The 24375-nt window shown below is 40.9% G+C and overlaps 1 protein-coding gene across 3 annotated transcripts in view; it reads left to right on the forward strand.

Moving 5' to 3' along the window:
* Positions 1–24375, forward strand: part of LOC121318010 (protein shisa-like-1a) — an 85644-nt gene that overhangs the window by 36690 nt on the left and 24579 nt on the right. For 2 of the 3 annotated variants that reach the window (XM_041254178.1, XM_041254176.1), the window contains exons 1-2: positions 7921–8147; positions 24236–24375. The exon at positions 24236–24375 is cut by the window's right edge and continues 47 nt beyond it. In XM_041254178.1, coding sequence (XP_041110112.1) covers positions 24356–24375 — 20 coding nt within the window. In that variant the 5' untranslated portion in view covers positions 7921–8147; positions 24236–24355. Of the gene's footprint in view, positions 1–7920; positions 8148–24235 lie in introns of those variants that run through there. The other variant, XM_041254177.1, reaches the window with a different exon arrangement.

Raw genomic sequence — 24375 nt, forward strand, 5'->3', positions numbered from 1 at the left:
CTGTTATATTAGGCAAAGCGATCGTTCTGCTACTTATGCTATGTATTTACTATGGTTTATCCTGGTTTGCCATGTTTTGTAATATGCTTTACCATACATCACTATTCTTTACAATGCTTACCTGTGCTTTACCATGCTTTCACTGTGCTTTATTACACGTTGCTATGCTTTTACTATGAGAAACTTTTCTAGTTATTTGAGCCCAGGATAGACTTTGTTCAATTGCTGATGTCACAGCTAGTATGTTTCTGGTATAGTTTGTTATTATTATGCTGCAGGATCAGTTGATTTTATTCAGCTATATTTAATGTGGTTCCATGAGCATATCATCACTCAAGCTTTGCTTATTGCTTATTCTATCCTAATTGATAAGAGTTTCTCCAAATTGCTTGAACGTGTCATTCACCAAATCATTTTTTCCCAGCTAAAAGGTTAATTGAATTCAGACGCTATTTTTTCCAGACAGTGCCCTGGAGCCATGGACATGCTGGGTGACTGTTGTGACAGTCTCAAAATCCAGATTCATTTACGGGTACACACTAGCTCAGTTATGTGCGATTGTTTATATGGTAATTCATTTCAAATAAACCAACATTGTGGGGAAGAAAGATCATTCTCCAAATGAATCAGAATGATGCTGCTGTAATTAACCTCTGTGCCACCTACAGTATCACCTATATCTGTAACCCTGTAATAGCCAAGCACACATGTCAGCCAGCAGTAACATAGGCAGTCCTTTAAAAAACAGAACAGTACATTTCTATATAATTGCAAACATTACAGTCAGCACAGCTATGCAGCAGCCATGAGGCTACACTACATGCTGTAATTGAGATTCTGCACTTCATTCAGGATGAAGTAAATTCTACCTAGCACACTGTTCATACTCCAGTGACCTCCGGGGTACTCTGTAATGCGTTAAGAGTTTCTTTGTTCTTATTAAGCAGCTGTAAGCATAATGAAAACAGGAGAATCATTAGAGTCGCTGCTTACAGGGGTAACACTCAACAGCTTTAGCCTTTGAACTGCTATTAGGAAAAACATAACTTACAGCAAAGATGAATCCACATGAAACTGCTTGCTTTGAAAGACGTTTATAGTTGAAGGGCTACGCATTGGTCTGCTTTGAAGAAGCTTTGCTGCTGTTCTCAGTAATGTCTATGAGGTATTATATCGTTCAGTCAGGTTGATGCACAGCAGTAGGTACATTGGCATTATTTGCAGACGATTTTGAGTAATTTAATGAAGTTTAAATTTTCTGTAATCTTTTTTAACTGTTTCAGAGAGGGTTTATTTATATTTTTCTTGTTCTCATTTGTAAAACACTCTGAAACAGTTTCAATATGTTTTTTCACCTGTCATTTCTGAATGGTAGTTCCCTGCAGTGGCGCTTTCTGGTTGGTGGATGGATAGGGCTCACATTTTAGAGGACTGCTCATCTAATTGTGAACTGCTATCCTCCTGAAGGAATTTATGACAAATACAGCAGCTGCCCTAGCTACTGGGTGAAGACCATATCAATCCAATATCCACTAAACACACACACATATATATATTTAAGCGCTGCTGTGCACATTTATTTTACACAAAATAAAGACAAACAAAACAAAATCCTAACTCCTTTTCAGAGCACTTACTAAACATTTACAAATTCCCTCAACTAACCAAACGGGATGGATACACCGTTTACCAGTTAAAACAAACAAATACTTGTCTTTACACCGTCGACAAGGTTAAAACACAAACACACACACAGGATTGCACAGGATTACACAGATTTACACAACATTACACAACATTACGCAGTACTACACAACATTACACAGGATTACACAGGATTACACAACATTACGCAGTACTACACAGGATTACACAACATTACACAGGATTACACAACATTACACAGGATTACACAACATTACACAACATTACACAACATTACACAGGATTACACAGGATTACACAACATTACACAGGATTACACAGGATTACACAACATTACACAGGATTACACAGGATTACACGGGATTACACAGGATTACACAGGATTACACGGTACCTCACTCGACACATACGGTTTTACACAGCCTGGGTCACTCAGCAGTAGCAGTAGCCCTGACTGCAGGGTTTCCCCTCCCTTTATACAGTGCTTCATTAAATTAGATGAGGTGCTTCTCCGATGGCTCCTCACCCTCCTGTAAATATATATATATATATATATATATATATATATATATATATATATATATATATATAGTCACACGGCAGGGAGGGGGTTAATTATCACCCGCACATGGGTCACATTGTAAATTAGAACCAGGTGCAGGGTATTTAAGAGGTGCAGTTAGTCTGCCCAGGGCTGCTGAATAGAAGGAAGCAGAAGCTGTGCTCTGTTTCCAAGCAGTCATACAGGTACCATAAGTGCTATGTTAAACCTGTGTGGTTTATTTTGTTTATTTGGCAGGTAAACAGCTTTGCCGTCCTACGAGCTAGTCAGGATCCTGCATGAACTGTGTAGTAAGAGCTCCGAAGGAACTGTGTAGTTTTGTTTTCATTGTTTATTTTGTATAATTAAAAGTGCGCGTCAGTGCTATTCTTTCAAATCCTGTTGGGTCGTGATTTTAGAAGGGAAAAGATCCCGAGCGAATCTGAGTGGCGAGTCGGCTTTTACATATGTTGTCAGATGTGCCCTTCTGACTCGACAAATGATCAAATATGGATCAGAAAGATTTAATTGCCCAAATAAATATAAACACTGCTGCTCAAGTAGAGCAGAACAAGAAATGGAGATTGGAGATGGGATTACCAGAACGTGAGCCAAACGAGAAGTGGAAGGAGTCAGCGAGAAAATACCCACAGTCTCCTGCACCAGAGGAACTGGTGCTATGTCCAGAGCGAGAGGAATCAACCCATCCTCAAGCTCACCCGAAGGATTGGGAGAAAATGGGACTGTATGGACTTCAGCATGGGTGGTTATGTTTTAGGGGGGGAGGTGGCCTTGGAACGGCCGATCAGTGTTGATCAGTTTTGGAAGGTACAGTACACAAAGCAACTAGCTGGGGAGCAATCACTCTTTTATTTAAAAGATTTACACAGGAGAAGTGTGGTGAGTTCATCACCTCGTTACCAGGGTTGCCTTGTTTGTCGAAACAAAAAAACACACGTCCAGTAGATTGAAAACCAACATGCTGAATTTGCTGAACAATGACAATGCAGTAATATCTATTACGGAGGAGTTCGTAGTTCATAGTGTGCACAGAACATGACCGATAATCAAACACAGGTTAGGCTCTGAATACCTGATGCAAACCACAGACACTAGGAGCTAAAGCATGCCAGCTATAAGAAGCCCTTAGGGATCAGCTTTTGCAGAATCAACAGCTGTAGTGCAAGAACCCATCTGATCATGGATTAGAACCTCCTCTAATGAGGGTAATAAACGTACCTGTCTCGTCTGCAAGGAATGTGTGAGGTGGTTGTTTTTAACAAAAAAAGGGCAAATTTTCAGTCTGCTTATACAAGTTTTAGAAATCAACTTTCAGTCTTTTACACCCTGATAATTTCACCTTCAAGGAGTGAAGGAAACACTAGTATTATATATATATATATATATATATATATATATATATATACACACAGCTCTGGAAAAAATTAAGAGACCACTGCAAAATTATCAGTTTCTCTGGTTTTACTATTTATAGGTATGTGTTTGGGTAAAATGAACATTTTTGTTTTATTCTATAAACTACTGACAACATTTCTCCCAAATTCCAAATAAAAATATTGTCATTTAGAGCATTTATTTGCAGAAAATGACAACTGGTCAAAATAACAAAAAAGATGCAGTGTTGTCAGACCTCGAATAATGCAAAGAAAATAAGTTCAGATTCATTTTTAAACAACACAATACTAATGCTTTAACTTAGGAAGAGTTCAGAAATCAATATTTGGTGGAATAACCCTGATTTTCAATCACAGCTTTCATGCGTCTTGGCATGCTCTCCGCCAGTCTTTCACATTGATGTTGGGTGACTTTATGCCACTCCTGGTGCAAAAATTCAAGCAGCTCGGCTTTGTTTGATGGCTTGTGACCATCCATCTTCCTCTTGATCACATTCCAGAGGTTTTCAATGGGGTTCAGGCTGGCCATGACAGGGTCTTGATCTGGTGGTCCTCCATCCACACCTTGATTGACCTGGCTGTGTGGCATGGAGCATTGTCCTGCTGGAAAAACCAATCCTCAGAGTTGGGGAACATTGTCAGAGCAGAAGGAAGCAAGTTTTCTTCCAGGACAACCTTGCACTTGGCTTGATTCATGCGTCCTTCACAAAGACAAATCTGCCCGATTCCAGCCTTGCTGAAGCACCCCCAGATCATCACCGATCCTCCACCACATTTCACAGTGGGTGCGAGACATTGTGGCCTGTAGGCCTGTCCAGGTCTCTGTCTAACCATTAGACGACCAGGTGTTGGGCAAAGCTGAAAATTTGACTCATCAGAGAAGATGACCTTACTCCAGTCCTCTACGGTCCAATCCTTATGGTCTTTTGCAAACCTCAGCCTGGTTCTTCTTTGCTTCTCATTGATGAAGGGCTTTTTTCTAGCTTTGCACGACTTCAGCCCTGCCCCTAGGAGCCTGTTTTGAACCGTCCTCGCCGTGCACTTCACCCCAGCTGCCGTTTGCCATTCTTTTTGTAGGTCACTTGATGTCATCCTACGGTTGCTGAGTAAACATTCGAATGAGTTGGCGGTCATCCCGGTCAGTGTAGAGTCGTTTTCGCCCTCTGCCGGTCTGTAGCTTTGTTGTCCCCAATGTGTGCTGCTTGACCTTGTTCTTATGAACCTCCGTCTTTGAAATTTTAAGGATGGAAGCAACCCGACGCTCACTGTATCCCTCTGCCAGTAAAGCCAGAATTGAACTCTTCTTTTCCTCACTCAGAACTTTCCTTTTCAACTCTTTGGGCATGGTCAATAGTTTTTTTTTTATTCCAATTACTTTTGAGGTACTACAAGCACTGTTTTACCATCCAGCTGGTCCTATTGCAAGAGGATAGTGATGACCACAGGAGTGGTTTTTATACTTTTCCTTGTTAAATAAGATTTGGTTCAGGTGATCCCCTAATCAGTACCTCATTCAGTAGAATGAGGTGTACCTGTGTTGGAATTCAACAGACACTGGAATGGAATGGCTGCCATACATGTAGAGATGCTGATTTAAGAAAAATTTGCAGTGGTCTCTTAATTTTTTCCAGAGCTGTATATATAGCCTTGACATGCATTTGGCAAACATTCTATTTGCTTACATGTTCGTTCTTTATGAATAAAGACAGTAGGTCAGCCTCACAATCACAGAACTGCATGCTACTGTTAGCGTAGGAACTGTTTTAAAATGGTAAGGGCATTGTAACTGCTTTGCTGGTTAATGTGAATCACTGTTGGCCTTGAATTCCAGCGAGTGCCAGTGTGCGAGGGATAAGGCTTGAGTGCTGGCCCATGTGGAAGATAGATGTGTGAATTCCCTGGAGCTCCCTGGGAGCATGTGTGAGGGAGATGCTAGCAGGTGCTGGCTTCAGGGAAGCCTGTGGCTGCTGCAGCCCGGCTGTGCACTACAGACAGCCTCTGGAAAAAGGAAGCAAAAACTGCAAACAGTAGGAACCCCCAATGAGAATTCCCTTCTCCTTCTCCCCCACACAGTATACAATCCTCACATGGAGGTGGGTTTCCCTGGTCATTCTTGGAGGTCTCCATCAATGGAAGCTGTATTAAGCAATACACTGCCGTCAGGCATCATGACAGCTCCAATGCCTGAGCGTAACTTATAACAGGCTGGGCATGAACTGCAGACCTCACATTCCTCAAGAGCTGTCTTAACCACTGAGCAAATATCCAGGCCAGTCAAGAGAAACATCATGCTGGCTGGGGGTCCCACCACCTCCCTCAGTTTTAACCTGACTTAAAGATATCTGAAACAAAAATGTAGGTTAAATAATTCAAAGTGGAATGTTCCTGACACATTAACCAGTCATCGAGTTTTTGAGTGATTAATAGGTAGTTACAGGTTTGAAATACTGTCTCAAAAAAATGTTTTAGATTTTCTTAGTTCCGATTAGCAGATTTGCTGTCAATCAGTTCTGTAGAAAGCTTGCAATTATTGTTTTACTTATCAAATGATCATGGAAATTAAAATTAAAAAAATCTTGTATTTTTTGGAGGCCACTCTGAGCTCAGCTATCCGACCCCCCCACCCCACCCCCACCCAACCTGGCTTCCTGGAGGACAGCTTTCCTACAGGGGTCACATTGTTGACCCACACACCACCTGCCACACAGTAATGGGCTTTTCCCAGACAGCAGCTGAAAAATGTGACAAATTGCGGATAATTGCGTAGCGGTTTTAACATGTGTTCTGATATCAGCTGATACCACTAAATTAATTTAACTTGTGACCTATAACCCAGCATCCAGAGATGAAAGGAATGAAAAGCTAGTGAACTAGCCTGCGGCATTACTTGGTCCCTAGCAATCAAACGATATCATAATCCCCCTTTAAAAGATCAATATGAGAAATGAACATTAAATAGAAAAGTATGAACTCCATTAAGAGAATACGTATGTATTGCACATACTGTATATACTGTCTGCGGACTGCGTGGGGTTGCCTCATTTAACAGAGATTCATTCATTTGAATGTTGGGCCCAAATATGTATAATGTAGTCGTGTTGTCTAGCGTGTGTTTTAATAAATAATTTATTGCATGAGTTTCCTGACTGAAACTGCATTTTTCAACTAACTACCTTGTGTGTCAAGAGAGTATGTTTGACTTGGAGAGACTGAAACTGCATTCATCAACTACCTTGTGTGTCAAGAAAGAGTGTGTTTGAGTTCCAGGGACTTCTATCAAGTATGGAAATGCATCGTTCAATCTGTCAGGAAAGTGGAAACCCTGGAGAATTCATTTATAACAGCAGCTTATCTGCCTATCTGTCTATCAGTGAATGCTTTTCTATTGATAGCATTTACATGCACTTGTTGTGTATTTGTTTCAGTGTAGAGGGGTTTAACTGAACTCAAACTGGATTCGTGACATCTCAAATGTAAAATCATTGGTGACATTTCGATACGGAATTTCACAGTAGAGAGTGATAAACATGAATAAAGATTTCATGTGGTAAAGGAGCGTGTGTGAATTTTCAGTGTTATTAAAATATGGAGAAAGAAACCTCAGAATTGCAGGATATGTGTAAGGACACAGTTGTATCAGAAAAGGGTTAGGGTTAGAGATAGGGTTAGGATTCAGGTTAGATCATGCACATTTTTTATAGGGTTATATTGTGCAACACGACTTACACATTAAGTACATTGTAACTGTGCATAATAACATTGTAATTCTGTGTAAGTGCACATGCATTTACTATGTAAATACAGAGTAATTAGAGATACTTAATGTAAAATATCTTTTGTTACTTGGTTCTTTTTTAAAAAGCCACTGTAAGAATAGCAGCACTATAATTAAATATGTATTAGATTGCATAATTGTAAAATAATTTGTCTATATTTTAAAAGGGAGACATTATCTGACCTCAAAACGCATACGCGATTATTCCCTGGCAGGTAACAGTTAGCATGTTTCCCTGACACAATACCTAATCAAGTCGCATGCGCCTGACCCAGGAAAGCAAAGAGCATAGCCAAGGAAAGAAAGAATGCGTCTCAGTTAAAGAGGCAGTCTAATTGCTCTGATACTTTCTTGCTGTCAGTGTCTCTGGAACAGCAATATCTCTCATTAGTGCTGCAGCTATTGACCTCTTGGCTCCAGCTACTGGAAAAGCGCCAGATCTCAATCAAACAAGAGGAACACACACCCTCACACTCGCACGCACACACACACACACACACACACACACACACACACACACACACACACACACAGGCGCACAGGACAGTCAACAGTACCTCTCGCTCGCTCTGTCTGCATGAATGTTGTGTTGGGCACTCTGGAGAATGCTGCTGATGTAAACACCTGATCCTGGCTCCTCTGATCTGGGTTGCGAATGCTGATCACTGTATTTGCCTGTGCTGAAGCTCTGTGAATGGTTTATCAACAGGGGAGCGATTGACTGAGGGAAGTTCCCCCAGCTTTCCTAGAGGTGAGTGTGCAGACCTGGTTTTAATAATTTTGCTCCGGAAGGTGCTGAACTTTATTTCCTTTCTTTGGAGGATTTTTTTTTGTTTGTTTTGTTTTTAAAATGGTTTTCTTCATGCAGAGTTCAGTACTCTTAAAACAGTAGCAAATGGCAACACGTCTCTGATTACAGTTTCTGCTTCTTCGTAGTTAACTGACAGTAGTTCCTGATGACAAACAGCAGCTTTTTGAACCTGCATGATCCACTGGATTTTAGACAGTGATGTTTTGCAGTTTGAGACAAGGAGTGTAAAGAATGTTACCAGTATAACTGAATCAATCATTTCTTGACCTCTGGTTTCATCGTAATGAAGTGCCCGGTGAGGATTGTGTTTGTCATTTACATTAATGATTCAGCTAAGTAATGAATTCTCACCAAAATAAGGGTGAGCTGCTGCGTACATGACTACTTTACAGTCTGAGGTTATAATGAGAACCTGATCCTTGTCTTTGAATTTACTGTGGACTACAAAATATAACACACTTGAAATTAAAGGGATTATTATGCATGATAAAAGTAAGATGCAATAATCAGAATGGAATTCTACAAAGCACATTAGCCTGTCATTTCAGTTGCACTTTTCATGCTGTATGCATGAATAAATAACCTATCTGCTATGAATTATACAGTATGTATATGTTTAGGGTAAGAATGAATCAGATTTTTAACATGCATGCATGTTGAGAGCTCTGCTGTGGAATGGCCATAGTAATACAATTCTATTAGTTACCCCAGGGTTCAGTTTTAAATGTGGTGACACCTTCCCTTTAAAAAAGTAACAAGTAACAAGACAAACAACAACTGGGATTAGGTTAAGGGGGACTACCTAGAGTCTAATGCAATAATGTAGTGCTGGGATGACACAGTGCACTGCTGCTATACTAGTATAAGGGGGACTCCCTAGAATCTAATGCAATAATGTAGTGCTGGGATGACACAGTGCACTGCTGCTATACTAGTATAAGGGGGACTCCCTAGAATCTAATGCAATAATGTAGTGCTGGGATGACACAGTGCACTGCTGCTATACTAGTATAAGGGGGACTCCCTAGAGTCTAATGCAATAATGTAGTGCTGGGATGACACAGTGCACTGCTGCTATACTAGTATAAGGGGGACTCCCTAGAATCTAATGCAATAATGTAGTGCTGGGATGACACAGTGCACTGCTGCTATACTAGTATAAGGGGGACTCCCTAGAGTCTAATGCAATAATGTAGTGCTGGGATGACACAGTGCACTGCTGCTATACTAGTATAAGGGGGACTCCCTAGAGTCTAATGCAATAATGTAGTGCTGGGATGACACAGTGCACTGCTGCTATACTAGTATAAGGGGGACTCCCTAGAATCTAATGCAATAATGTAGTGCTGGGATGACACAGTGCACTGCTGCTATACTAGTATAAGGGGGACTCCCTAGAATCTAATGCAATAATGTAGTGCTGGGATGACACAGTGCACTGCTGCTATACTAGTATAAGGGGGACTCCCTAGAATCTAATGCAATAATGTAGTGCTGGGATGACACAGTGCACTGCTGCTATACTAGTATAAGGGGGACTCCCTAGAATCTAATGCAATAATGTAGTGCTGGGATGACACAGTGCACTGCTGCTATACTAGTATAAGGGGGACTCCCTAGAATCTAATGCAATAATGTAGTGCTGGGATGACACAGTGCACTGCTGCTATACTAGTATAAGGGGGACTCCCTAGAATCTAATGCAATAATGTAGTGCTGGGATGACACAGTGCACTGCTGCTATACTAGTATAAGGGGGACTCCCTAGAATCTATGCAATAATGTAGTGCTGGGATGACACAGTGCACTGCTGCTATACTAGTATAAGGGGGACTCCCTAGAATCTAATGCAATAATGTAGTGCTGGGATGACACAGTGCACTGCTGCTATACTAGTATAAGGGGGACTCCCTAGAATCTAATGCAATAATGTAGTGCTGGGATGACACAGTGCACTGCTGCTATACTAGTATAAGGGGGACTCCCTAGAATCTAATGCAATAATGTAGTGCTGGGATGACACAGTGCACTGCTGCTATACTAGTATAAGGGGGACTCCCTAGACTCTACATAACCACTGATATTGATAATTATTATTTTTTTTTTTTTTTGGCATTCATGAAAAAAAAAAAACAACACCGTATTTGAATTTTTATCCTCTGGCCTCAGTGGCTTCCTGAGCCTTTTTATTATTATATTCAATTCTAAGTGCATCTGTCAGTTAATGCAGGATGAAACATATGTGGTTACATGAATGGAAATTTCTACTCCCGCTGGCTGTATCATACTGCCAGTCACTGTGGTGTGAAAATACATGCACACAAAATATATCTCGTTCACGCTAACCATTGCAGCTGACATGGTGCGTTGCCAGTGTTGTGGGCTCTATGTTTATCAGTTTAGAAGTGAATTCAATGCACTGCTATGATATAGAAATGTATTATAACATACTGTACAGTATATGTTATATTGACTCTGGTTCACCTGGTCTCTTGCTATAGCAGTAATTATATACGCTGGTGTAGGGTTGGAAGTCTGGTGTAAACAGATATTGGTTCCCCTGAATATTTGTACCCCCAGTGGAACCTGTCAGAGGGGACTGGATGGTACAAGTTTAGTGTTTGGGTTTAGGTTGGGGAAAGTGGTCTTAATATTAAGGTTTTAGTTGAAAGTGCTTGGATATAGACTTATATACAAAGAAAGATTACTTTATCCCCCAAAAAATAAGGGGAACAAATATTTGTTCCTGGGGGAACACATATTCTCTGACACCGGAGTACTGGAAACGAGCTGTGATAATAATGGGTGCTGATTGAAGAGGTCTGAGGGCTCCCTGTCTGCTGCTCTCTGGGTTTAATTATTAAACCCAGCTCAACCTCCAGCCGAGTGCTGTGTACAGCAGGGATTTCATACAGCTCCTGGCTCATCACATTGAGATCTGTGAACAGGCTGGCCACTCTGAGCTATTAATTCCCTGCCATTAGTGCTGCACCATAGACACAAGAACTACTGTAATGTTGGGGTTTTGGTCCTTCATTAATTAATTCTGAATTTTGTGGAATGAACCAAAAGCATGAAGGGTAGCAAAAAGAGTGAGCAGCGCTGTGCATCACCCTGGTCTTTAACACCTATAACAGCCTGTATCATACCCTGAGCTGCAGCGCTGTGCACCACCCTGGTCTTTAACACCTATAACAGCCTGTATCATACCCTGAGCTGCAGCGCTGTGCACCACCCTGGTCTTTAACACCTATAACAGCCTGTATCATACCCTGAGCTGCAGCGCTGTGCACCACCCTGGTCTTTAACACCTATAACAGCCTGCATCGTACCCTGAGCTGCAGCGCTGTGCATCACCCTGGTCTTTAACACCTATAACAGCCTGCATCGTACCTTGAGCTGCACATGGTAACCAGCTCTCCTTAGAAATGATTGCTCTCTGGGTTTGCTATGACATTGCATTTTATTGTCACTGTCAATTGGTTTGTACAATTATGATATCACTGGTATGCCAAACTCTGGAAGTCTTTCTCCAAAAGCCAACACAGCTGTCCTTGTGCTAACAGTGTCCCTTTGTACTAAACCATGTCCTGTAAGTAAAACAAACTGTCCTGCATCTCTGTCATATCCTCCCCGCACCTCCCCCATCCCCGTTTGTCATGTTCACCTATAGAACGTGTTCCCATAGAAACCACATGAAATTAGTTTCTCAAAGATTGATAGATATGACAATTAACACTTGAAAAAACAGACCTTGGCAAGTAGAAAGTATGTTCATAAAGTGAGACAAGCTGGCTGGTATATACTGGAACTGCACATGTACTGTAAGCCATTATAGTGGCTAGGGATAATAGCTCAATACTGGAATGCCAGGTCTCCTATTGCAGGAAGTCTGGTAATAGCGCCTATTACAGTCCGGCTCAGAAGCACTGAGGATGAATGCGCAGCCCTTGTTTATTACACTAATGCCCTAGTCTAACAAGAAGCTTACCCGTTAGAGTGTTTGATGTGGGGCTGCAGTAATGGATCTGCTGTTTACGTTATCTACTGTATGTAATGCACTGTCAGAGCAGCACTGTCTTGAGTTACGGCACTATCAGACCCCACTCTGTTTCAGTACACAAGACCAAATAAAGACAAGGGAAAAGTGAACACATGAAGCTACTCACCCCTTTAAGGTAGTGAGTGGCTGTTCAAACAGGTTCTTCTTAAAATACGTTTGAGAGTGACTCGAGCATCACGAGGCGGAGACTGACACACCTGCCAGTATATTTCAAACCCTGTTCTGTGCACCTCATTGCACAAATAAGAAAGTTTGCATTATTTCTATTTGTGGGACAAGTATGTAAAGGGTTAAGAGGTGAGGTATACAGTACTGCATGAAATCCCCCTGCTGTGTTCTGAAGCCCACTGGATCCTATCAACAGCGCCTCCTTGCCTGGCCTCCATACAAAATGGAGAGATCTGGCAGGGTGTCACAGCTTTGTGCTTTAGGCTTTCTCACAATTACTTCTAGCAGGAATAGGCATAGTGCCTTGTATATAAGAGTGTGATCACACTACAGTGTGTACTGAAAGTAACCCAGGAGTCTTCTATTTTCAGCCTTGTCGAGAGAAGGGCAGGTGGTTGACAATGCTCTGTGCAGTCACACAGGATTATAACAAGAGGCTTAGTGTTCTGGGTGCTTTCGTGGACAATATATCCATTATTTTTTTTATTGGTCCTAAAGGCTAAAGAATGATTTTGTTTGTCCCCTTTATTTTACTAATGTAAGAGTTTTATTTATTTATACTCAAGTGCCACGATATATATATATATATATATATTATATCGTATATCCTCGTACTTATGGATTTCAGATGCCCTTGGGTCAGATTACCCAGGACACAACCATTGACTAGATCGAATTGATCTTTTACGGCGCTGACGCGCACTTTTAATAAACACAAAATCAAATAAATTAAACAAAACAAACAAACACCTAGCTCCTTCTTGGAGCACTAACTATACAGTCTGGAACCTAACTCAACCAGGACAGCTAAGCTGTTTACCTGTAACCCAAACACAACTCACAAGGTTTAACACAGCACTTTACCTTGACTGCTTGGAAGCAGACCACACCTTCTGCCTCCCTACGCACAGCAGCCTGGAACAGACTGGCTGCCTCTCTTAAATACCCTGCACCTGGCTCTAATTTACAACTACCATCAGGTGCAGGGGATTACTAAACAATAAAACAATTACACAATTAAACCCCATAATACCCAAATGTGCATTCTCACAAGGTTTTTAGCAGGGAAGGATTTTAACCCCCTCCCTGGTACCTTACAATATATATAGATAGATAGATAGATACATATACATATATATATATATATATATACACAGTATATATATATACTGTAGCGATCTAGGTTAACGCAGGCATGCGCCTCACACAGAGCGAGGCAATCTACACACAGGCGGGCGCGAACCCTGGACCTCTTGCACTGAAGCATAGCGCTGATACCGCTGTACAAAAGAGCCGGCTGCTTTGCAAGGAGCGTATATCAGGCTTATCTGTATGTGATTACGTCACCTACCAGCCCTGCTGCTGCCTTCCCCCGTGCACGTTACACACTCCCCTGCCAGCCTCAAGTCCGCCCTGGACTTGCTCGCCAGGCTACAGTCCGATGAGTGCGTGCCAGGGTACCTGCGTCCACTTCTGACACAGTGTAGCAACCTCGGTTAACACATCACTCAGAGCGAGGCAATCCACATATAAGTGGAGGGCAGGCGTGAACCCGGGACCTCTCACACTGAAGAATAGCACCGATACCTCTGTACAAAGAGCCTTTGTTGCTGAGATATCACACTCGGCCATCTTTTATACAATGCTGACCAGCTACTATCAGCAACAAGGATTTTTGCACACAGGTATGAATAATACAAACTTTGTTTTTTTAATTATATTTTCTCTTTGCTTATGTTGCTCTCCAAGAATGGGGATACAAATGGGGATACACTGCAGTGATTTGGGAAAATGGTGTGTAAGAATTCATTCATCATGCATATCACAGGCACACACATTCATACAAGAAGGGAAGTAGGAAAGGTTCTTGGAGTCAACAAAAATACCTTGATACCAAGTCACAAGTTTGTCATTCCTGAATGTAAAGGAGCAGAAAATGGCAAAATACACTCAGTTAAGCAAAGAAAAAGACTTTAAGAAATGAAGGTCAATCTTTAGGATAAATTGCAAGAACTTTGCAAGTGTCTGTAACTGCTGTGGCCAAGACCATCAAACAATTTGAAGAAACTGGCACTCATGAGGACCTAACAAGGTCAGGCAGGCCAAGAGTGACCTCAGAATCAGAGAACAAGTTCATTCGAGTCACAAGTCTGCGAAACTGGCGATTAACTGCCCCTGAAATACAAGCACAGCTAAATGCCACTAGAAGTACAGATGTTTCAACATCAACTGTTCAGAGGAGATTGCATGAAGCTGGTATAACTGGAAGAATTGCTGCAAGGAAACCATTGTTAAGAGTGCAAAATAAGAGGAAGAGACTTGCCTGGGCCAAAAAACACAGAAACTGGACGTTTGAGGAATGCAAGTCGGTCCTATGGATGAGTATTTTTAAGACGCAGAGAGGGTGAGCGCATGAGTTCTGCATGTGTGGTTCCCACTGTCAAGCATGGAGGAGGCAGTGTCATGGTATGGGGTTGCTTTGCTGGTGACAGAGTTGGTGATCTTTACCAAGTCCATGGCAAGCTCAACCAGCATGGCTATCACAGCATACTTCAGAGGCATGCCATTCCATCAGGATTACAGCTAGTTGGGCAGTCCTTCATTCTTCAGCAAGATAATGACCAAAAACACAACTCAAAGTTGTGCAAGAACTATCTGGCGAAGAAGGAAAGTGAAGGACAACTCAATCTAATGACCTGGCCTGCCTAGTCTCCAGACCTCAATCCCATAGAACTTGTATGGGAGGAACTTGACAGAAGTGTCAAAGCAAAGCTACCCACAAGTGCCCTACATCTCTGGGAATTGCTGCAGAAGAGCTGGGAAGACACGTCAGGTGATTTCCTGCTGAAACTTGTTAACCGAATGCCTCGTGTTTGTGAGGCTGTTATTAAGGCAAAGGGTGGCTATTTTGAGGAATCCAAGATTTAGAGACAATTTTCAATTTTCTTGAACATTGCTTTGATACTCGTTATGTTTTGTTTTGTATATTGTAACATGTGTTTTCATTTTCAAGTATTTACAAAAATGTATACGACATAAAACTTTGTCACTTATGAAAAAAACCTAGTTTCCAGCAAGTGTACTCAAACTTTTGACTGGTATTATATACAGAAGCAATTACAGGATAATATCTAAAGCCTTTTTTTACTCAAGAATAACAATTAATGTCCAGCCCTAAAGCATATGCACTGCTTGTGCTGACTGTACAATGTGATCTCACATGTACATTCAGCATGCACACAGTGGCCAACAGATAAGGACATGTTTGAAAAATGATAACGGGGACTTTACACCATCTAAGGTGTTTTTAATATTGAACATTTGACCAGTTTAATACCCTATTGTGCGAGTTCTGTGTCGTTGTCTATTGCTCTTTCAGTTTTGATCATGGCCAGGCTTTCAACTTAAAGTCCTTTCTCAACCACTTTGGAAAAGACTCCTGGTAGGGTGGCTTCTCTGAATGAACAAATGGAAAATCACTACACAAAACCACAGTTTAAATAAGAGCATATTAATAACACATATACGGGTGCTGTATAAAGCATGCCTGATCCTATCCCTAGGACAAACAGCCACCAGTCAGTTCTAAGTTAATCAATTAATTAATGACCCTCTATATATAGCATGTCCTTCCTTCCCTGTGTCTCAATTCACTCCCCCTATCCTTCAATGCTATGTGGCTCAGGCTTCTTTCCTGTTTGAGAGAAGAAGATGGGCCCGGGGCCAAATTACCCAAGCATGCAGCCAGTCCACCGGCATTGTCCTGTCTCACTGGAGCCACTAATCTCATGACCTCATGTACAAAAGAATTTAAAATATTGTTCAACATGATTTCATCCCTTCAACCTGGCCTCCGGGTTATGGTATTATGGCAGCTGACATGATCTGTAACACTGCAGTGCTGTGTCAGGAGGGCAACCGAAGCCATTGCAAACTGCTGCTCTGCGCTCTCATTCTCTACTTTGTTGTGGCATTCAATACATCTCTATCTGAATGTCATTTTGTATTGCATTATTTTAATAAGCAGTTGGTTAAATGTCACAAGAGAGCAATGATCATGCACCAGAAATATACAGAAGTGACTGAGAAAGAGCGAAAGACACCTTTCAAAATGTCCCCCAGTTTACCATTAGATGGTGCTGTTCAGATTGGTTTCCCCACCCCTCTGCTTGAGCTGGTAGATTCAGCACATTCTCAATGACTCTACAGCTATAAACTGTGAATGTGGAGCCAGCATTACTGTTATGAATCAGGATTGCACACACAGACCAATTCCTTTAATTTTCCTCCTGGTGCTTTCTGTCCCTTAGAGAGAGCACCGAATAAACTGGGGCTGAGATGAAGAACGTGGCAACAGACAATGGTGTGATATATATAATATATATATAGACAGTGGTGTGATATATATGATATATATATATGATATATATAATATATATATAGACAATGGTGTGATATATATAATATATATTCTTTTTTTATTATTTCAGTGTTGCATGAAATCTTTTACTGATGTAGGCAATGAACTGTACTGCAGCAGCAAATGGGGATAATCCACCAGAATGTTATTGCATTTCTGTTACAAAAAGACACTCCTCAGAGACATCATGGGAAATGTCATTTTCTGTTACAATAGGACACTCCTCAGAGACACCATGGGAAATGTCATTTTCTGTTACAATAGGACACTCCTCAGAGACATCATGGGAAATGTCATTTTCTGTTACAATAGGACACTCCTCAGAGACATCATGGGAAATGTCATTTTCTGTTACAATAGGACACTCCTCAGAGACATCATGGGAAATGTCATTTTCTGTTACAATAGGACACTCCTCAGAGACATCATGGGAAATGTCATTTTCTGTTACAATAGGACACTCCTCAGAGACACCATGGGAAATGTCATTTTCTGTTACAATAGGACACTCCTCAGAGACACCATGGGAAATGTCATTTTCTGTTACAATAGGACACTCCTCAGAGACATCATGGGAAATGTCATTTTCTGTTACAATAGGACACTCCTCAGAGACATCATGGGAAATGTCATTTTCTGTTACAATAGGACACTCCTCAGAGACATCATGGGAAATGTCATTTTCTGTTACAATAGGACACTCCTCAGAGACATCATGGGAAATGTCATTTTCTGTTACAATAGGACACTCCTCAGAGACATCATGGGAAATGTCATTTTCTGTTACAATAGGACACTCCTCAGAGACATCATGGGAAATGTCATTTTCTGTTACAATAGGACACTCCTCAGAGACATCATGGGAAATGTCATTTTCTGTTACAATAGGACACTCCTCAGAGACATCATGGGAAATGTCATTTTCTGTTACAATAGGACACTCCTCAGAGACATCATGGGAAATGTCATTTTCTGTTACAATAGGACACTCCTCAGAGACATCATGGGAAATGTCATTTTCTGTTACAATAGGACACTCCTCAGAGACATCATGGGAAATGTCATTTTCTGTTACAATAGGACACTCCTCAGAGACATCATGGGAAATGTCATTTTCTGTTACAATAGGACACTCCTCAGAGACATCATGGGAAATGTCATTTTCTGTTACAATAGGACACTCCTCAGAGACATCATGGGAAATGTCATTTTCTGTTACAATAGGACACTCCTCAGAGACATCATGGGAAATGTCATTTTCTGTTACAATAGGACACTCCTCAGAGACATCATGGGAAATGTCATTTTCTGTTACAATAGGACACTCCTCAGAGACATCATGGGAAATGTCATTTTCTGTTACAATAGGACACTCCTCAGAGACATCATGGGAAATGTCATTTTCTGTTACAATAGGACACTCCTCAGAGACATCATGGGAAATGTCATTTTCTGTTACAATAGGACACTCCTCAGAGACATCATGGGAAATGTCATTTTCTGTTACAATAGGACACTCCTCAGAGACATCATGGGAAATGTCATTTTCTGTTACAATAGGACACTCCTCAGAGACATCATGGGAAATGTCATTTTCTGTTACAATAGGACACTCCTCAGAGACATCATGGGAAATGTCATTTTCTGTTACAATAGGACACTCCTCAGAGACATCATGGGAAATGTCATTTTCTGTTACAATAGGACACTCCTCAGAGACATCATGGGAAATGTCATTTTCTGTTACAATAGGACACTCCTCAGAGACATCATGGGAAATGTCATTTTCTGTTACAATAGGACTCTCCTCAGAGACATCATGGGAAATGTCATTTTCTGTTACAATAGGACACTCCTCAGAGACATCATGGGAAATGTCATTTTCTGTTACAATAGGACACTCCTCAGAGACATCATGGGAAATGTCATTTTCTGTTACAATAGGACACTCCTCAGAGACATCATGGGAAATGTCATTTTCTGTTACAATAGGACACTCCTCAGAGACATCATGGGAAATGTCATTTTCTGTTACAATAGGACACTCCTCAGAGACATCATGGGAAATGTCATTTTCTGTTACAATAGGACACTCCTCAGAGACATCATGGGAAATGTCATTTTCTGTTACAATAGGACACTCCTCAGAGACATCATGGGAAATGTCATTTTCTGTTACAATAGGACACTCCTCAGAGACATCATGGGAAATGTCATTTTCTGTTACAAAAAGACACTCCTCAGAGACACCATGGGAAATGTCATTTTCTTTTACAATAACACACTCTTCAAAGACATGATGGAAAATGTCCTTTTAAGAACATAAGAAAGATTACAAACGAGAGGAGACCATTCGGCCCATCTTGCTCATTTGGTTGTTAGTAGCTTATTGATCCTAGAATCTCATCAAGCAGCTTCTTGAAGGATCCCAGGGTGTTAACTTCAACAACATTTTATATCTCTGTGTAAAAAAGTGCCTCCTATTTTCTGTTCTGAATGCCCTTTTATCTAATCTCCATTTGTGACCCCTGGTCCTTGTTTCTTTTTAAAGGTCGAAAAAGTCCCTTGGGTCGATGCCATTTAGAATTTTGATGCTTGAATCAAATCGCCGCGTAGTCTTCTTTGTTCAAGACTGAATAGATTCAATTCCTTAAGCCTGTCTGCATATGACATGCCTTTTAAACCTGAAATAATTCTGGTCACTCTTCTTTGCACTCTTCTTAGAGCAGCAATATCCATTTTGTAGTGAGGTGACAAGAACTAAACACAGTGATCTAGATGAGGTCTTCCTAATGCATTGTACAGTTTTAACATTACTTTCCTTGATTTAAATTCAACACTTTTCACAATATATCCAAGCTTCTTGTTGGCCTTTTTTATAGCTTCTCCACATTGTCTAGATTAAGACATTTCTGAGTCCACATAAACTCCTAAGTCTTTTTCATAGATTCCTTCTTCAATTTCAGTATCTCCCATATGATATTTATAATGCGCATTTTTATTTCCTGCATGCAGTACCTTACACTTTTCTCTATTAAGTGTCATTTGCCATGTGTCCAGTTCTGAATCTTGCCTAGATCATTTTGAATGACCTTTGCTGCTGCAACAATGTTTGCCACTCCTCCTATTTTTGTTTCATCTGCAAATTTAACAAGTTTGCTTACTATACCAGAATCTAAGTCATTAATGTAGATTAGGAAGAGCAGAGGACCTAATACAGATCCCTGTGGTGCTCCACTGGTTACATCGCTCCATTTTGAGGTTTCTCCTCTAATCAGTACTTTCTGTTTTCTACATGTTAACCACTCCCTAATCCATGTGCATGCATTTCCTTGAATCCCTACTGCATTCAGTTTGAGAATTAATCTTTTATGTGGGACTTTGTCAAAAGCTTTCCACATAAACCATGTCATATGCTTTGCAGTTATTCATTGTCGATGTTGCATCCTCAAAAAAATCAGGCAGGTTAGTTAGACACGATCTCCCTTTCCTAAACCATGCTGACTGTCTCGTAGGATACTGTTACCATATAGGTCATTTTCCATTTTGGATCTTATTATAGTTTCTATAAGTTTCCATGTAATAGAATACAATAAGACATTCCTCAGAAATGTATTTTTCTTTCAACTGGCTAAAATATTCCCCGGGTATTAATATTTTTAATTGTTTCTGGTTTCTGGTAGAGTGGTTCTTATGACCATAATTCATCGTAGCTGCCACCTGGTAATTCACCCTGAAAAAGATTTCTGTGTCACACTGGCTTTGTACCCAATCACCCTTGAGATACAGTAGCTCCACAAAACTCCTGCTTTGTTAAGAACATAAGAACATAAGAAAGTTTACAAACGAGAGGAGGCTTGCTCGTTTGGGTGTTAGTAGCTTATTGATCCCAAAATCTCATCAAGCAGCTTCTTGAAGGATCCCAGGGTGTCAGCTTCAACAACATTACTGGGGAGTTGATTCCAGACCCTCACAATTCTCTGTGTAAAGAAGTGCCTCCTATTTTCTGTTCTGAATGCCCCTTTGTCTAATCTCCATTTGTGACCCCTGGTCCTTGTTTCTTTTTTCAGGCTGAAAAAGTCCCTTGGGTCGATACTGTCAATACCTTTTAGAATTTTGAATGCTTGAATTAGGTCACGACGTAGTCTTCTTTGTTCAAGACTGAACAGATTCAATTCTTTTAGCCTGTCTGCATATGACATGCCTTTTAAGCCCGGAATAATTCTGGTCGCTCTTCTTTGCACTCTTTCGAGAGCAGCAGTATCTTTTTTATAGCGAGGTGACCAGAACTGCACACAATATTCAAGATGAGGTCTTACAAATGCATTGTACAGTTTTAACATTACTTCCCTTGATTTAAATTCAACACTTTTCACAATGTATCCGAGCATCTTGTTAGCCTTTTTTATAGCTTCCCCACATTGTCTAGATGAAGACATTTCTGAGTCAACAAAAACTCCTAGGTCTTTTTCATAGATTCCTTCTCCAATTTCAGTATCTCCCATATGATATTTATAATGTACATTTTTATTTCCTGCGTGCAGTACCTTACACTTTTCTCTATTAAATGTCATTTGCCATGTGTCTGCCCAGTTCTGAATCTTATCTAGATCATTTTGAATGACCTTTGCTGCTGCAACAATGTTTGCCACTCCTCCTACTTTTGTGTCGTCTGCAAATTTAACAAGTTTGCTTACTATACCAGAATCTAAATCATTAGTGTAGATTAGGAATAGCAGAGGACCTAATACTGATCCCTGTGGTACACCACTGGTTACCACACTCCATTCTGAGGTTTCTCCTCTAATCAGTACTTTCTGTTTTCTACATGTTAACCACTCCCTAATCCATGTACCTGCGTTTCCTTGAATCCCAACTGCGTTCAGTTTGAGAATGAATCTTTTGTGCGGGACTTTGTCAAAAGCTTTCTGGAAATCTAAATAAACCATGTCATAGCTTAAAGAATCATGGAAACAGTGCAGATCACGGGGCTTGCAACTAGGGTCACCTGTCATTGCAATATAAAACTGAAAGGAAAACTGGGGGGGTGTACGGTAATGGAAATATGCAGAAAGGGGCTGGTTCAGTCATGCATTCTGCAGCAGCAACACATTGCACTACAACAGCAGACCAGACCCCTCAGCAGAATAGCCTCCATTCTAACCTAGTATTATGTACCATAATCTCCCATTGCTGTAAGTAGTAACAGGAGAATCCCTATTTCCCTTGCTGAGTAGCAGGCAGCTTTCAAAGAAGAGGGAAGTTGATGTTTGTTTGAAGTTAAATCTACTTTCCTGATTCCATGGCATTATTTCTTCTACTCTCATTGATGGTGTATCTCAATAACAACGCATGCCTTCTATTGCTGACACCTGACTTTATGAGAGATTTAACCCAACAACCGCAATGCAGACCTACAAAAAGCCTAATATTTTAAATTCCTACAAAGAGGCTAATTTGTTTAATTATTCCTTCCTGTTTAACCCTTCTCTGTGTAAAACTGTGTGTATGAACCGATTTGTTCTTTCATTTCCCTGTATTTGATATTGTCTGTATCTAGTCTAAAACTGCAAGAGAAGAAGGATACAGTCTCTATTTATAAATCTTCGTTAGGTCTCTGAAAAGGTGGGTGGTGTTGTTTTATGTGATGTGGGTGGCTAATTAGCACACTTTTGAGAAATTAAACTTCCAAGCTGTTAGTTTTGTTCTGTTCACACACAAAACCCCTGTTCCGCACAGAAATGGTTCCCACTCATCACTGACAGTGACGGAGAAGACAGATTCTTCCCCTGAATCGATTTGCCAGCAGCACATGGTGCTGCGCATCTCTTAATAAGAGGAAGCTGTGTTTAATAAAATGAAGAGCTGTTTTCACAGATGTGCTGATTGTCTTAATCAAAGTAGTCAGTTCAGGTGCCAGTTATCTTGAGTCATCTTGTCTTGTAAGTAATTGATGGCATGCGTCAGTGTTCAAGTTTCCTGGCTCAAAGCGCCAGGCACATTCTGAGCAGTATTTATGGTGCCTTAATCAGGCAGTTACCCTAATTCCTACGACAATCTATGACACTGTCATTAGAAAAACAAGCTGCTTTACAATGAGAAGGACTCGATGTTTATCTAATGTGTTTGTGTCTCTCTGGACGTCGTTGTTAAATCGTATAAACAAACCAGCCCTTTTTAGACCATATTGAGCTTTACAGTGCAGCAGGCCAGCAAGCAGCTGTTCCCCTGGAAGAGATGAGCACGTAGCAGCAGTGTCTCCTGAGAATCCTCCTCTGTTACAGTCACATTAAATCTCAAGACCATTGCGCTCTGAACAGCCGCCTTGATTTCACATGACGCAGGAACCCCGGCAAAATGAATTAGTGCACTGCATTACCACAGGATCTGTATTCTCCTAACCTGATCCCTAACTAACCCTAACCCTAACCCTAACCTGATCCCTAACTAACCCTAACCCTAACCCTAACCCTAACCCTAACTCTAACCCTAACTCTAACCCTAACCCTAACCCTAACCCTAACCTAACCCTAACCCTAACCCTAACCCTAACCCTAACCCTAACTCTAACCCTAACCCTAACCCTAACCCTAACCCTAACCCTAACCCTAACCCTAACCCTAACTAACTAACCCTAACCCTAACCCTAACTCTAACCCTAACCCTAACCTGATCCCTAACTTACCCTAACCCTAACCTTAACCTGATCCCTAACTAAACCTAACCCTAACACAAACTCTAATCTAATCCTAACCCTCAGTCTAACCCTAACCCTAACCCTAACCCTAACCCTAACCCTAACACTAACCCTACCTCTAAAATGTTTCAAACTTCAGACTAATCAGTAAGAATGTGGTGTCATTATTAATGTAATGAATTAGCCTCCCTACAATCCTGGGTGTTATTTAGATTACAATGTACAGAGTGAAGAGCTGAACTGCCTTTTCTTTTACAGACGCCCTGTGCATTTACAGAATTGACTGTATAACTGACTTACTGTATAATGTACTGTATCACTTACTGTATCACTGACTGTATAATGTACTGTATCACTTACTGTATCACTGACTGTATAAGTTACTGTCTCTGAAGAACTGGTTATGCAAATGTTGTGTTTCTATTATACTGCTGTGCACTGCTTAATTGTACTATACTGCTGTACTAAGTAATATTAAAATATAAAGCATTGTGCTCTCACTATAGTTTTAGTGGAAAACAAATTGTCTGGATAATAGTCTCTAAAATGTCTGGACCTAAAATGTCAGTCCTACATGAATGCTAATTGCCATTAATCCCAGTGTACTGTTTTGAATTGCTGTGTGTGTTGAGCTCCACAGGCTAGGCTGCAGCCAGTGGCTTTGCTTTGTGTTTTTGCAGACTGAACAGGGATTTCTCTGAGAAGATGAGGGCAAAGTGGAGCACCGGTAGAACGACTGCTCCCCCCGAATTCAGCTAGAAAGCACGGCTTGCTCCCTCGCCCATATACATGACGGGAAGATGACCATCACAAGTCGACA

Source organism: Polyodon spathula, chromosome 7, assembly GCF_017654505.1.
Source record: "Polyodon spathula isolate WHYD16114869_AA chromosome 7, ASM1765450v1, whole genome shotgun sequence".
Taxonomy (NCBI): Eukaryota; Metazoa; Chordata; class Actinopteri; order Acipenseriformes; family Polyodontidae; genus Polyodon; species Polyodon spathula.